Here is a 17,255-nt window from a genome sequence, read left to right as displayed (position 1 = left end):
ATGTCTGCACCTGTTGTATTCGGCGCATGTGACCAATAAAATTTGATTTGATTTGATTTGTTGACAAAATGCCTTGCAATCGGAGCATTATTCATATGGACAAATGACAAGTAGCAGACGATGGATATGATTATTTTGGTAATGACTCTCCATTGGGAAATTCCAACCAGGCTCAACAGTAGAACACGTACCCTTTCAGACATGGCCTCCTCAAACTTGTGATTGAAGAGACACTTGTAGACTCTGCCCTCTCCAGCTGGAGTCTAGAAATCAAAGACAATGGAATTGTGATTCAATTAGCAATAATTTTTCACATTCACAAAGTGACAAATACCTTTCAGTGAGCTGAAGGTTCAACTCTGATAAAAGTATGAATGTATCAAACTCGGAATCTTAATATTATGCCTCTTGAAAGAGACGTGAGGGAATAAGAGGAGGGGGGAGGCAAGGTACTCACGTTTTCACAGAAGCGCTCGCGGTCCTCCCGGCAGGAGAAGTATAGGTATCTGTCCAGGTGGAAGTCGTCTGAGGAAAGTTCGGCCACGCGCATGATGGCCTTCTTACAGTTGGCCCCAATGGCGTGGGCCGCAGGCTGCTCCTCTGCCTCCCTGACCAGACCCTTCTCCAGGCACGCTATCACCTCGCCCTGGGAGTGCACGTCCTTAGGTACATGGGGAGAGTGAGATGGATAGGTTCAAGTTGGCTACAACACTGATGGGCCTTTGTGTATTGATGATGCATCTCTGTGTGAGGCCTGAAGAAGCGTTTGCTCTCAGAGTAGCGCTTTGAATCAGTTATAACGTTTTCCCTTTAAAATGATTTTTGTGTGCAATTTAATATAACACACAACCACAAAAACATACAAACAGCCAGAGGGGAGGGGAGGACAGACGCTAGTAAATATAGAAAAGTTCAATATTTAAAATAAATAAATAATATTAATTCAGCGTGATGAGTTATTGCTGTTGTGTTGCCCTGACAACCGGCATTTGCTTTTCGAAGGCATGGTCATTAATCATCTTTTATAAATGAATAATTCATTAGAGGAAGCCAGGATAAAAAATATGTTTTATTTAACACTGGGAGTATAGGAAGCGTGGAAACAACATTTGTCATCAATCATGGAGGTACAGTGGATATCATAAATACTCACCCCACTAAAATATAGTCCTTGCATAAGTACTCACCCCCTTTGATTAGGTAAGCCTAAATTAGTTCAGGAGTAAAACTTGGCTTAACAAATCACATAAGTTACATGGACTGTGTGAAATAATAGGGATTGTACGTATGTACACTACCAGTAAAAAGTTAGGACACACCTACTCATTCAAGTTTATTATTTATGCAGTCAGTTTAACTCTACCTACATGTACATATTACCTCAATTACCTTGACTAACCGGTGCCCCCGCACATTGACTCTGTACCAGTACCCCCTGTATATAGCCTCCCTACTGTTATTTTATTGCTGTTCTTTAATTATTTGCTATTTTTTTATTTATCTATTTTTTCCTTTATTTCACTGTAAGGTCTACACCTGTTGTATTCGGCGCATGTGGCACATTTGTCTGTGATTTATTTATAATTCAAGGCACACTTAACCAGCATGGCTACCACAGCAATACACCATCCCATCTAGTTTGGGCTTAGTGGGACTATCATTTGTTTGACAACAGGACAATGACCCAACACACCTCCAGGCTATGTAAGGGCTATTTTACCAAGAAGGAGAGTGTTGGAGTGCTGCATCAGATGACCTGCCCTCCACAATCCCCCGACCTCAACCCAATTGAGATGATTTGGGATGAGACGGACGGCAGAGTGAAGGAAAAGCAGCCAACAAGTGCTCAGCATATGTAGGAACTCCTTCAACACTGTTGGAAAAGCATTCCAGGTGAAGCTGGTTGAGAGAATACCAAGAGTGTGCAAAGCTGTCATCAAGGCAAAGGGTGGCTATTTGAAGAATCTCAAATATAAAATATATTTTGATTTGTTTAACACTTTTTTGGTTACTACATGATTCCATGTGTTCTTTCATAGTTTTGATGTCTTCACTATTTTTCTATAACATAGAAAACAGTAAAAATAATGAAAAATACTTGAATGAGTAGGTGTTCTAAAACGTTTGACCGGTCTGGATAAGAGCGTCTGCTACATGACGTAAATGTAAATGTAATGTATGTCAGATACTCCAGTGAGTGTAATTGGCTCCAATGAGTGTAATTTGCTAATAGGAATTGAAAAATAAAAGTTGACATAATTAGAAAGAAGATACTCCTCTTTTCTACTGTATGTATGGAATTCAACATTTATTCTGTTTTTTGCTATCGATATTCATAAACACATTGGGAAGAGAAAAAAAAAGTGAACCCATTGCAGTACCTCCGCGGACCCCCGGTTGAATACCCCTGTCTTAGAGTGTTCACACACTTGGTCCCTTTCAAACAATTTATGTGAACTCAGCGCGGTTTTTGTGCCATGTGAATGCTCCAAAAGGAATTCAGACCCCTCAAAAGAACCCTCGAAGCGAACCGAACTGAGACCATCTCGAGAGGTGGCCTGAGTTCGGTTCGCTTGAATTCTGTGGTCCGTTTTTGGATATTGATTATCGATTGTCAAGGAAGCACAGAAATTCCCAAACATTTGTAGAGTTTTGTACCAACACGATGTTCCGATTATTTGTTTGCAATATGTGATCTATTAGGCTAAGAGAGCTTCATAAGCTGTTTATTTGATTGTGGGCTTTGAATAGTGTGAGAAGACAACATCTGGTGAGAATCACAACATAGGTTACAAAATCAATGCAGTAGCCTACATTGGATGTACAATTTTCAATTACATCATTATTACATCTGCAGTTATTCTTCTACTATTTATAATATTTACATGTTATTATCTTCTGATGCATTGTTGGTTAAGGGCTGTAAGTAAGCATTTCACGGTAATGTCTACACCTGTTGTATTCGGCGCATGTGGCAAATACATTTTTATTTTATTTGACTATATACTGAACAAAAATAAGCGCAACATGCAACAATTTCAAAGAGGGCCAGTTCATATAAGGAAATCAGTCAATTTAAATACATTCATTAGGCCCTAATCTATGGATTTCACATGACTGGGAATACACATATGCATCTGTTGGTCACAGATACCTTAAAGAAAAGGAAGGGCATGGATCAGAAAACCAGTCAGTATCTGGTGTGACCACCATTTGCCTCATCCATGAAGAGCACACATCTCAAGCGTGCCAGTGGCCATCGAAGGTGAGCATTTGCCCACTGAAGTCGGTTACGACCCTGGTGAGGACGACGAGCACGCAGATGAGCTTCCCTTAGACGGGTTCTGACAGATTGCGTAGAAATTATTTTGTTGTGCAAACCCACAGTTTCATCACCTGTCCGGGTGGCTCATCTCAGACCATCCCGCAGGTGAAAAAGCCAGATGTGGAGGTCCTGGGCTGGCGTGGTTACACGTGGTCTGCTGTTGTGAGGTCGGTTGGACGTACTGCCAAATTCTCTAAAACGACTTATGGTAGAGAAATTAACATTCAATTCTCTGCCAACAGCTCTGGTGGACATTCCTGCAGTCACCATTCCAATTGCACGCTCCCTCAAAACTTGAGACATGGGTGGCTTTGGGTTATGTGACAAAACTGCACATTTTAGAGTGGCCTTTAACTGTCCCCAGCACAAGGTGTACCAGTGTAATGATCATGCAGTTTAAAATCAGCTTCTTGATATGCCATACCTGTCAGGTGGATGGATTATCTTGGCAAAGGAGAAATGCTCACTAACAGGGATGTAAACAAATTTGTACACACCATTTTAGAGAAATACGCTTTTTGTGCATATGGAACATTTCTGGGATCTTTTTTGTCAGATCATGAAACATGGGACCAACACTTTACATGTTGCGTTTATATTTTTGTTCAGAATAATTATTACGTCTCATCTTTTAACTAAATGCAATCTATTAGCTTCCAAAATGTAAGTAAGTATATCTAGCTGTCCGATTTCACAGAATGGCTTGTCCTGCACTTTGTAAAAACCCAGAGTGCATTGAGTGAATGTTGGAAAAAGATCTTGGTTCCTTTCTAAACATAGCAATGTGAATTCAAAGAGGACTCAAAAGAGGTGAGTCCTCATTCAACGGCAAGGGCAGTGTGAATACAAAGAACAGCGTGTACCCCAGAGTTCACTTTAAAGAGGACTGAGATCAGTTCTTTTAAAGAGGACCATATGTGAAAACACCCTTAGAGACTAACCCAAGAAGACTCACAGCTGTCATCGCTGCCAAAGTTGTTTCTAACATGTATTGACTCAGGGAGGTGAATACTTATATAATCAAGGTATAGTGTTTCATTATTTTATTACTTTAAGAAATGTTAGATTTTTCTCCCCATCCTGACAGTGTATTTTGTGTAGATCGTTGACAAAGAATGACAATTAACTAAATTTTAGTCCCACTTTGTAACAAAATGTGAAGAAATCCAAGGGGGGTGAATACTTATAACACCCACTGTAGGTAAGTTTGTGACTGTAGGGAGAGCAAATAGACATTGGCCAGGAGACTAGCCTAACACTGGAGCTCAAGTAGCACAAAGGAGGCAGTAATTCAAACCCGACCACCCTATGCCCAAACGTCATGTCATGTTTAAACACAAGGTGTCAAATAAAACTGAAAACCAAAGTAACAAATTAGAAACCAGCACAAACAAATGGGCATATCCTGCGCCTGTCTGTTTTTGTGTTATCTCTACATATAGCACAGAGACAGATTCACACAAATCCAAAGTTTGAGCAGCTACTCCAAAAAGGCATCTTGACCAATTCCTGTGGCTTGTTCTATTTTTATAGACCTTATTAGATTTTACAGGTCACTGCAAATTGTACTTGAAAATGTGCAAAGAGACCAGTGTGTATGAAGGCAAGAGCCAGCCTATTACCTTCTCGCCGGTGGAGATGCTGCCACAGTGCAGGGTGTTGATATCCTCGCGACACTTGTCCATGAAGCCACAGATGAGGCGGTAGTCACTGAACACGATGCTGGTCATCTTGATGATGTACTGGTTGCACTGGTACTCTGTGATGTTGCTGCGGTGATCCACCAGGCAGGACACCAAGTAGCCCTTCCCTCTCTCCTCCGCTGCACATTCTTTTATCTGAAGGAAGGAGGAGGAAAGGAAAATGATAGATTGTGTTTCTCAAGGTCACAATATTTTTCTTACTTATATTATACGTAATTCACATAGGAGTCACTGTTTGTTGTAGGGCTGCACAATTAATCACATTATTATCGAAATTGCAATATTGACATGTGCAATATCCATATCGCAAGTGGCTTCAATTTTTTAAATGTAATAAGGGTCCCCTGGGAAACTCTGACCAACACTTTGGCTCCTAGATAGATAGCTGGCTAGCTAAAAAGCTAGCAACAAACCAAAATATCGTAGATTGGCATACCCTAAATACATTTTTAAATGGATGAGTTCTTTTGATGTAAAAAAAAAATAGAGCAGGTAACGTTGCTATTTGGACCAGGCTGCTGCATGCAGACTGCCATTTTTGTGTTTATACTTTTTCATAATAACAAGGACAAGTCGGACAACAACAATAGAACGTTCATGATTTAATGTGTGCCAAAGACGGTAAGATGAAAGGGGACATTTATACTGAGGGGTTGGCGAGAACTTTAAATACATTACCGCAATCATGACTAAGTCGGTTGGCGGAAATAAAAGTACAGGCTTTGTTTAACGGCAATACCTTTTAGTCTGCAAAAAGTTGGCAGGTTTTCGTCTTGGTTTGAAAGGGATTTTAGTTTGGACATCAAAGTCCTGTGAACATAGGGATTAAGCCAAAACGAATCCATAATTAAAGAAATGAAAGGAAAAAACTATTAGAGGCGGACCCCTTTTTTCTGTAATTGAAACATTTCCAGCTAAGTGCATGGGTGCTTTAGGCCTAGTTAACGGTATTCAAAGTGGTGTGTGTTGCTACTAGGTGTTTTACCAATTAAAAGTGCTGTGTGTTGCTAGGTGCCAGGGACAGTGACACTTGTAGCATGAGGGACCTATAGTCAGAGCCATAAAGCTAGCTAGCCAGCCAACTTACATCGGTGATGGTGGTCTTGCACACCTCCACAGCCACAGACTCAAACTTGGGGTCAGTCGTCAGGTTCAGTTTGTAGTTCCACAGGAGCTGGAGGAGACAAGCATTGAACAAGTTTATTGATAGCTCAGAGAAAAGCCTAGGAGTACAAGGCCACCGTGTGTGGGGAATTTCAGTAGGGGTGTGATAGCCAGTCTGACCACTAGAGGAACTAACAACGCTGTATTAAATCATGACTCACGTTCAGTTACACAAACTGAAAGGGTGGTTTAATGAAGTGAGGGAGAGAGATCAGAACACTTACATGGTTGCAGTCAGCAGCGATCTCCGTTTCCTGGAGAGAGATAAGAGAGAAGACAGTCAAACTATGATCATAACCATGAAGAATATAACTTGCAGCCTATTCGCTGCTGCTTTTTCAAAGCCTGTCAGATACTCTAGTGAGTGTGATTGGCTCTACTGAGTGTAATTTGCTCAATATTAGGAGTTGAGAAATAACGTTGACATCATTAGAAAGAAGATATTCTCCTATGTTCTATGTTGTTGGTAGCGATATTCATAAAAACATTAAGATCACTTATTTATTTTTGTATATCTTAATTGATCGCTACACAGAATTTTCCTTTTTTTCTTTCCACGTATTATTTTATTAATATTTTCACAGACCCCCTGCAGTAGAGGTCTGCAGACCGCAGGGTTGAATAACCCTGTTATGAACTCCGAATGGCGCAGTGGTCTAAGGCACTGCATCGCAGTGCTAGCTGTCCAGGCTCTGTCGCAGCCGGCCGCGACCGGGAGACCCACGGGCGGCGCACAATTGGTCCAGCGTCAACCAAGGTAGGGGAGGGTTTGGCCGGCAGGGATGTGGGTTCGTTTCACACGGGGGGCCAGTATGCAAAAAAAATAATACATGTATGCATTCACTAACTGTAAGTCACTCTGGATAAGAGCGTCTGCTAAATGACTAAAATGTAAATGTACGTATCGTTTAATTTATCGTTATAATTCAGTCAATTTATCATGATATGGATTTGTGTCCATATTGCCCAGCTCTACTAAGCCACACTGTTTTATGGATGGGATAGATGAGCTGCCAGGACACTCTGTGTATCCATACTAAACACCTAGGCTACATTTACATTTGACATTTTAGTCATAGGAATACCATATTGCCCCTTTACCAATGCACCCAGAGCTTCTCTGTGCTGTATAATTCCAATCTACAAAGTCTGTCACATTAGGGCTAAGGACTTCAATCTTGGGAAAAAGTCATTAAGCAAAGCCATGGTCAGTGTTTTGTGTGGGACCAACAGGCAAAAATCTCAATTAAAGATGAACTGTTGAACTTTTGTATAATTTTAGCCAGTAGTTTTGAAAGTAGAGCTCACGAGCCAAAAGTGGTCTCCGAAAATTGCGTACTACGTCACAGACTTGAACACAGCGCGCGACACGGTTAGCTATTGTGGCTGGAACCGCGGATTGTCCCGGGCTTGTGGCTGTCTAGATCCCTGCTGTTTGTTGTTGTTTTCAATCTTCCTTGCGACCTGCCCTGTGTGGAACTGTAGGAGTAACAGCGTAACCTACGTTGTTACTATGACAAAAGACCAAAGCCGGCGGGACTATCGTTGAGGACAGTGCTGTCTCTCGATTACAGGTGAAGGATTTTAAACTTACAAAAAAAGTTGTTACAACAACAACAAAACAGCTTCAAGTGTTTTGTCCAAATACTTTTGGAGTCAACTAATTAAAGAATGGACGACCTGACCAGAGAGTTCCAGGACCTGAAGAACAGTTTGTAGTTCTCCCAGGGTCAGCTCGATGAGTTTCAACAGGAGAACGGCAAGAGTACATCAGTGCTGTATGTGAGTCCATGATAACAATGAAGGAGAAATCTGATTATCTCAGGGAAAATCAAGGTGGAATAACATGGACAGAATATATACTGGCCACTGTATGTATGTACATACAGTACCAGTCAAATGTTTGGACACACCTACTCATTCAATGTTTTTTCTTTATTTGTACTATTTTCTACATTGTAGAATAATAGTGAAGACATCAAAACTATGAAATAACACATATGGAATCATGTAGTAACCAGAAAAGTGAAACAAATCAAAATATATTTTACATTTGAGATTCTTCAAAAAGCCACCCTTTGCCTTGATGACAGCTTTGCACTCTTGTCATTCTCTCATCCAGCTTCACCTGGAATGCTTTTCCAATAGTCTTGAAGGAGTTCCCACATATGCTGAGAACTTGTTGGCTGCTTTTCCTTCACTCTGCCGTCCGACTCATTCCAAACCATCTCAATTTGGTTGAGGTCGGGTGGCGGTCCTCATGAGAACCAGTTTCATCATAGCGCTTGATGGTTTATGCAACTGCACTTGAAGAATCTTTCAAAGTTGTTGAAATGTTCCGTATTGACTGACCTTCATGTCTTAAAGTAATGATGGACTGTCGTTTCTCTTTGCTTATTTGAGCTGTTCTTGCCATAATATGGACTTGGTCTTTTACCAAATAGGGCTCTCTTCTGTATACCCCGCTACCTTGTCACAACACAACTGATTGGTTCAAACGCATTAAGAAGGAAATAAATTCCACAGATTAACTTTTAAGAAGGCACACCTGTTAATTGAAACGCATTCCAGGTGACTACCTCATGAAGCTGGTTGAGAGAATGCCAAGAGTGTGCAATGCTGTCAAAGGCAAAGGGTGGCTATTTGAAGAATCTCAAATATATTTTGATTTGTTCAACACGTTTTTTGGTTACTACATGATTTCATATATGTGTTATTTCATAGTTTTGATGTCTTCACTATTATTCTACAATGTAGAAAATAAAGTAAAACCCTTGAATGAGTAGGTGTTCTAAAACTTTTGACCAGTAGTGTGTATATGAATAAAATAATTGATATCAATAATTTAATGATGAATAATTCAAAAGAATATATAGATAATTGAAGCCTCCATATGTACTAGGAACCTAAGTGTGACTGAAAAAGTGCCTTAGGCCTTGAAAAAATTAACATTTCACAAATTGAAAGTAAGGGGATATCGGTGAACAAATGCCTTGGTCAAGGGCAAGGCTACGGCGGCGCCAGTGCAATACAGCAGTTCTGCAACATCTTTAATTGAGCCTCTCATTCTCCTTAATTGCCGACATCAACATGTTATGGAAAGAGATTAACTGATAGGAAGCTCTGGGGGCAGGTCGTCTGGATAAAGGACATCTTCACTGTGGGGTTGGTGTTCTTGGGGTGATGAGAGGTGTTGGGTTTGCGCCAGACATGTTTTCCTTGATGGCCAAAAAGCTCAATTTTAGTCTCATCTAACCAGAGTACCTTCTTCCATATGTTTGGGGAGTCTCCCACATGCCTTTTGGCGAACACCAAACGTGTTTGCTTATTTTTTTCTTTAAGCAATGGCTTTTTCTGGCCACTCTTCCGTAAAGCCCAGCTCTGTGGAGTGTACGTCTTAAAGTGGTCCTATGGACAGATACTCCAATCTCTGCTGTGGAGCTTTGCAGCTCCTTCAGGGTTATATTTGGTCTCTTTGTTGCCTCTATGATTAATGCCCTCCTTGCCTGGTCCGTGAGTTTTTCTTGGCAGGTTTGCTGTGGTGCCATAATCTTTCAATTTTTTAATAATAGATTTAATGGTGCTCCGTGGGATGTTCAAAGTTTCTGATATTTTTTTATAACCCAACCCTGATCTGTACTTCTCCACAATTTTGTCCCTGACCTGTTTGGAGAGCTCCTTGGTCTTCATGGTGCAACTTGCTTGGTGGTGCCCCTAACTTAGTGGTGTTGCAGACTCTGGGGCCTTTCAGAACAGGTGCATATACAGTTGAAGTTGGATGTTTACATACACCTTAGCCAAATACATTTAAACTCAGTTTAACATTTAATCCTAGTAAAAAATCCCTGTCTTAGGTCAGTTAGGATCACCACTTTATTTTAAGAATGTGAAATGTCAGAATAATAATAGTAGAGAGAATTATTTATTTCAGCTTCTATTTCTTTCATCACATTCCCAGTGGGTCAGAAGTTTACATACACTCAATTAGTATTTGGTAGCATTGCCTTTAAATTGTTTAACTTGGTTCATACGTTTTGGGTAGCCTTCCACAAGCTTCCCACAATAAGTTGGGTGAATTTTGGCCCATTCCTCCTGACAGAGCTGGTGAGTCAGGTTTGTAGGCCTCCTTGGTCACACACACTTTTTCAGTTCTGCCCACACATTTTCTATAGGATTGAGGTCAGGGCTTTGTGATGGCCACTCCAATACATTGACTTTGTTGTCCTTAAGCCATTTTGCCACAACTTTGTCCATTTGGAAGACCCATTTGCGACCAAGCTTTAACTTCCTGACTGATGTCTTGAGATGTTGCTTCAATATATCTACATAAGTTTCCTTCCTCATGATGCCATCTGTTTTGTGAAGTGCACCAGTCCATCCTGCAGCAAAGCACCCCCACAGCATGATGCTGCCACCCCCGTGCTTCACGGTTGGGATGGTGTTCTTCGGCTTGCAAGCACCCTCTTTTTCCTTCAAACACAACAATGGTCATTATGGCCAAACACTTCTATTTTTGTTTCATCAGACCAGAGGACATTTCTCCAAAAAGTACGATCTTTGTCCCCATGTGCATTTGCAAACCGTAGTCTGGCTTTTTTATGGCGGTTTTGGAGCAGTGGCTTCTTCCTTGCTAAGCGGCCTTAAAGGTTATGTCGATATAGGACTCATTTTACTGTGGATATAGATACTTTTGTACCTTTTTCCTCCAGCATCTTCACAAGGTCTTTTGCCGTTGTTCTGGGATTGATTTGCACTTTTCGCACCAAAGTACGTTCATCTCTAGGAGACAGAACGTGTCTCCTTCCTGAGCGGTATGGCGGCTGTATGGTCCCATGGTGTTTATACTTGCGTACTATTGTTTGTACAGATGAACGTGGTACCTTCAGGCGTTTGAAAATTGCTCCCAAGAATGAACCAGACTTGTGGAGGTCTACACATTTTCTGAGGTCTTGGCTGATTTCTTTTGATTTTCCCATGATGTCAAGCAAAGAGGCACTGAGTTTGAAGGTAGGCCTTGAAAGAAATCCACAGGTATTGACTCAAATGATGTCAATTAGCCTATCAGAAGCTTCTAAAGCCATGACATCTTTTCCTGGAATTTTCCAAGCTGTTTAAGGGTACAGTCAACTTAGTGCATGTAAACTTCTGACCCACTGGAATTGTGATACAGTGAATTATAAGTGAAATAATCTGTCTGTATACAATTGTTGGAAAAATTACTTGTGTCATGCACAAAGTAGATGTCCTAACCGACTTGACAAAACTATAGTTTGTTAACAAGACATTTGTGGAGTGGTTGAAAAACGAGTTTTAATGACTCCAAGCTAAGCGTATGTAAACTTCCGAATTCAACTGTATATACTGAGATCATGTGACAATTAGATTGCACACAGCTGGACTTCATTTAACTAATTATGGGACTTATGGAGGTAATTGGTTGCACCAGATCTTATTTAGGGACTTCATTGCAAAGGGGGTGAATACATATGCACGCACCACTTTTCTGTTATTTATTTTTTTGAAACAAGTTTCATTTCACGTCACCAATTTGGACTATTTCGTGTATGTCCATTTCATGAAATCCAAATAAAAATCAATTTAAATGACAGGTTGTAATGCAACAAAATAGGAAAAACGCCAAGGGGATGAATACTTTTGCAAGGCACTGTATAATGCACAATGTCTCAGGAAAGTCTGGGTTGGCAAATCAGTATAGAAAACAACCTGCAGGCCTGCAACCTGAACCTACAGGGCGTGGTGAAAACATTTGCACACAAAAATACAAGGCGACAAAGTCGCATAGTGTAGATACTATAGGCCTCTACGTAGAAAAAAATGAAATGGAAAGTCTGTCTGTGCTTCTCTAAGATAAAAAGAGAGACATACAGTGCATTCGGAAAGTATTCAAACCCCTTGACTTTTTTCACATTTTTTACGTTATTATAAAATTTAATAAAACATCCTCTTCAATCTACACTCTTAGCATCAAAGCCCCATAACATCAAAGCGGAAAAAACATTTTTTTTTTTTTTTTGCAAAATCATTCAAAATAATACAGGACTAACTTCATTACATAAGTATTCAGACCCTTTTCTATGAGACTCGAAATTGAGCTCAGGTGCATCCTGTTTCCATTGATTATCCTTGAGATGATTCCACAACTTGATTGGAGTCCACCTGTGGTAAATTCAATTGATTGGAAATGATTTGGAAAGGAACACACCTGTCTACATATGGTCCCACAGTTGACAGTGCATGTCAGAGCAAAAACCAAGCCATGAGGTAAAAGGAATTGACCGTAGAGCGCCAAGACAGAATTGTGTCGAGGCACAAACCTGGGGAAGGGTACCAAAAAATGTCTGCAGCATTGAAGATCCCCAAGAACACAGTGGCCTCATATCATTCTTAAATGGAAGAAGTTTGGAACCACCAAGACTCTTCCTAGAGCTGGCAGCCTGGCCAAACTGAGCGATCGGGGGAGAAGGGCCTTGGTCAGGGAGTGGCCCAGCCAGAGGCCGGACTTGAACCCGATCAAACATCTCTGGAGAGACCTGAAAATATCTGTGCAGGGATGCTCCACATCCAACCTGAAAAGGCTTGAGAGGATCTGCAGAGAAGAATGTGAGAAACTCCAAAAAAAAGAGGTGTGCCAAGCTTGTAGCGTCATACCCAAGAAGACTCGAGGCTGTAATCTCTGCCAAAGGTGCTTCAACAAAGTACTGAGTAAAGGGTCTGAATACTTATGTAAATGTGATATTTCAGGAATGTTTTTTTTTTTTTCTTCATATATTTGCAAACATTAATAAAAAAACGTTTTTGCTTTGTCATTATGGGGTATTGTGTGTAGATGGATGAGGGGGGAAAAACAATTTAATCCACTTTAGAATAAGGCTGTAACGTAAAAGAAATGTGGAAAAAATCAAGGGGTCTGAATACTTTCCGAATGCAGCATTGAGGACTTCAGGAGATCAGGGTAGTCTCAAGTTGGACTTTTTTCCCCCATTGTTACTTTATTTGAAAAGTTTATAAATAGCAGCTAAATATGGTATATAGCTACACACTGAGTGTACAAAACATTTAGAACACCTGCTCTTTCCATGACAGACTGGCCAGGTGACTCCAGGTGAACGCTATGATCCCTTATTGATGTCACTTGTTAAATCTACTTCAATCAATGTAGATGAAGGGGAAGAGACAGGATAAAGAAGGATTGTTAAGCCTGGAGACAATTGAGACATGGATTGTGTGTGTGCCCTTCAGACGGTGAATTGGCAAGACAAAAGACAAGTGCCTTTGAACAGGGTATGGTAGTGCATCAAATCTTATTGAAATGCATCAATTTGTTCCCCTAGTAAAGCTGAATCACACCGAATGGTTTCAAACTAAAACGTATCGTTCCTGTATCGGAGCCCAAGTATCTAGATGCGTATCGACTCGGTCATGAATATGAGATTAATATATAACTAGTGACCATCAACCCGCACGACCTTGAGTGTCACAAATAGAACACTAGAAGTCCTGTGTATTACAGAAAGGGGAAGTATATAAATACACTAAACATTGTGTGACACTCTAAACTGAATATGAACTTCAACTTTATTGATCTTCAATCTCTATTACATGGGCAGGGCTAAGCTGACCTTTGTTACAAGGAGCACGTACACTGAGTACACAAAACATTAAGAACCTGCTCTTTCCATGACAGACTAACCAGGTGAATCCTGGTGAAAGCTATGATCCCTTATTGATGTCACTTGTTAAATCCACTCTAATCAGTGTAGATGAAGGGGAGGAGACAGGTTAAAGAAAATTTTTTTAGCCTTGAGACATGGATTGTGTATGTGTGCCATTCGGAGTGTGAATGGGAAAGACAAAAGATTTAAGTGCCTGTGTCAAAAACTGCAACACTGCTGGGTTTTTCACACTCAACAGTTTCCCGTATGTATCAAGAATGGTCCACCACCCAAAGGACATATAGCCAACTTGACACAACTGTGGGAAGCATTGGTGTCAACATGGACCAGCAACCCTGTGGAACCCTTTCGACACCTTGTAGAGTCCATGCCCAGACGAATTGAGGCTGTTCTGGGGGCAAAGGGGGTAGGGGTTCCTAATGTTTGATACATTCAGTGTATATGCACCTACACTATATATACAAAGGTATGTGGACACCCCTTCAAATTAGTGGATTCAGCTATTTCAGCCACACCCGTTGCTGACAGGTGTATACAATTGAGCACACAGCCATGCAATCTACATAGACAAATATTGGCAGTAGAATGGCCTTAATGAAGAGCTCAGTGACTTTCAACGTGGCATTGTCATAGGATGACACCTTTTCAACAAGTCAGTTTGTAAAATGTCAGCCCTGCTAGCGCTGCCCCGGTCAAACTTTAAGTGCTGTTATTGTAAAGTGGAAACGTCTAGGAGCAACAACGGCTCAGCTGCGAAGTGTTAGGCCACACAAGCTCACAGAACTGGACCGCCGAGTGCTGAAGCGCGTAAAAATGGTCTGTCCTCGGTTGCAACACTCACTACCGAGTTCCAAACTGCCTCTGGAAGCAACGTCAGCACAAGAGCTGTTCGTCGGGAGCTTCATGAAATGGGTTTCCATGGCCGAGCAGCCACACACAAGCCTAAGATCACCATGCGCAATGCCAAGCGTCGGCTGGAGTGGTGTAAAGCTCGTTGCCATTGGACTCTGGAGCAGTGGAAACGCGTTCTCTGGAGTGATTAATCACTTCACCATCTGGCAGTCCAACAGATGAACATTTTACTCACATACTGGTATGCACATAAATATTTTGCTGTGCGACCTGGAATTAACCTTGCTCTGCACAAAACTGCAGTGTGAAATGAAATGTCAACACCACATTTCCTACAGTGATTAAGGCTGGATGTCAACATTTAGGCCTATTTGCTGTAAACAAAAAAGCAGTTGTCAGGATCAATGAAAAGCTATTGCATTATAGGGCCAATAATATCCTTTTGGGATTATACTTTTAACAAAACAATGAGCTTACAATGCATGTTTAGCTCTATTGAGACTATAAATAGCAATGAAACTCTTCAACCTGAGAGACATTGCAAAAATCCATCAAATTCCCCCAGAAAAGCTTTTTCAACACAGAACTCTAGAGGACTTTCAGAACTAAACGAACCAAGCCATGATTCCTGAAAGTAAAGCCACACTGCCATGGCCTCCCCCCCTACTCTGTGAATGGACCAAGTAAACAAAACCACAACTACCATGGAGACTGGCAGTGAGCAGCAGCCTGGAGACAGGGAAATTGCTGTGTGCCTCTCTAAACCTACCCACACCAAAAGAGCTGAGCCAAGACGACTGACAGCCACCCCAATTAACATGCCACTGAAATCTGGTGAAAATAAATTAAGTAATAATCATCAGCATTATACAATGAAGAGAGAACCACCAGTCATAAACAGAGGACAAGCTCCTCACCAAACTAAATGAACACCAACCCCTGCTCTAAACTACAATAGATAGACTCTAGACTAGAGTATGTCTACAGAATTACTAACAATCAAGGAAAACAAACCAAAAAGTGACTGCTCATTACTCTCAGACCACTGCAGGTACTAGCCCCTTGAGCTAACAGGGCCATTGCCTTGAGACTCAGGCTGCAAACACCTGATTAGGATAGACTGTCTCACATCAGTCTAGCTTTCTGGCCCCAGGCAGAGGTGGCCCCTCACCACATATTACTGGAGAGAAAGGCCATTCCCAAGCCTTTCCATAACCATTGGCTGGAAGTTTACAAAATGTCACTGAATCTACACATCTCCTCCTACATCCTCCTATCCTTCCTCTGAAAAGGACATTGCTGGAAATGTTGGCTCTGATAGGTAGTAAATATAGGACGGCAAATGTTAGACCAGGAATGGTCATGACTCACAACATATCATTAGAGGCTCAAGCTAGCCATTGCTAGTTTAATAAAGGTCATCATAGTTAGTTTGGCACATCTGTAGGTATTAACGTTACAGTAGCTGCCTAGCTAGTTAGTTAGCTAGCTAAACTGATGATGACTTCACTTTACTAACGTTACCACGGTCCTAAATGGCTGGTAAAAAAAAGTGGCACTATTTTCAGTGGCTATATTCCTCGAATGATGAAGCTCTCAAAACATATTGAATAATCAATTGCAATACCCTATATCCTCTTTTTGCAACCCAACCAGCGAGATAGTTAATGTTAGCTAAGTAGCCAACTAGCTAATAGTTAGCATCGGCTAGTAGTTAGCTAGCTAACGTTAACTGGATAACGTTACAGCTAGCTTGAGTAAAGCCAAGGCACACCCAAGTTTTAGTCGGGCCACAATATCGCCCACACTCCAACATACCTCTTTCCTATCCTGGAGGCACTCAAGCACAGCCAGGTTATTGTTCCAGGAATGTTTCGGACAAAGCCTGGTCAAGTCCTCCCGACAAGCCCCCTCTTCCGCCAGCTTCCAGCCGCTAGTGCGTCTACGAAGTGGCAGGGCCGCGAGTACTTGAGCTCCATTTACAGCAGCCGGTGCTCCGCCTTGATTTTGAGCCGGGATATCAACACTAACTGCAGGCTTGGCGAGTCCATTAATCGCAGATTTCTGTCCTCGAATCGGATGCACATACAAAAAGAAAGACATCAAAAGCAGGAGAAGAGGAACACGTCTACAAGCCGCCATCTTCGGATAACTAGCCAGCTAGGATTGCTAGCTGCAAATTACGACTACAGTGAGGGGACGTTTTCGTGCATACGTCGGCGTGTGCGTTGTTGGCAATCTCAGTCATAGATCTACATTTACTAGACTGAAAATCTAACTGAGAAAACAGAGACGGTCTGCTTCGTTACTGTTTCTCTGTAATAACTTCAAAGACAATGGATCACCATCAATCACCCTTTTACTTGCAATGAATAAACACAGTTGGGAATCTAGACCACTAATACATTTTCATTAGCCATCTCTATGGGGAAATCTAGCACTTTTGTTTCCATTATCCGACTCCTGTCGGCTCTCATTTGTTCCTGACAACCCCTGTACTGATACGGATAATTCGCC

At 41.4% G+C, this 17,255-nt stretch overlaps 1 protein-coding gene across 2 annotated transcripts in view; it reads right to left on the bottom strand.

The window, feature by feature from the left end:
- Nucleotides 1-16,913, bottom strand: part of LOC311135275 (Golgi apparatus protein 1-like) — a 38,179-nt gene extending 21,266 nt beyond the window's left edge. For both annotated transcript variants that reach the window (XM_084169230.1, XM_084169231.1), the window contains exons 1-6: nt 16,557-16,913; nt 6,417-6,446; nt 6,116-6,202; nt 4,948-5,163; nt 458-661; nt 192-263 (exon numbers count right to left, since the gene is read on the bottom strand). In XM_084169230.1, the coding sequence (XP_084025356.1) occupies nt 192-263; nt 458-661; nt 4,948-5,163; nt 6,116-6,202; nt 6,417-6,446; nt 16,557-16,880 (933 nt within the window). In that variant the 5' untranslated portion in view covers nt 16,881-16,913. The remainder of the gene's footprint in view (nt 1-191; nt 264-457; nt 662-4,947; nt 5,164-6,115; nt 6,203-6,416; nt 6,447-16,556) is intronic.
- Between the last annotated feature and the right edge of the window lie 342 nt (nt 16,914-17,255).

Source organism: Coregonus lavaretus (genome assembly GCF_964263955.1).
Source record: "Coregonus lavaretus genome assembly, chromosome: 9".
Lineage (NCBI taxonomy): Eukaryota > Metazoa > Chordata > Actinopteri > Salmoniformes > Salmonidae > Coregonus > Coregonus lavaretus.
Note: the sequence above shows the minus strand (reverse complement) of the source record. Positions and strands in the feature narration are given on the sequence as shown.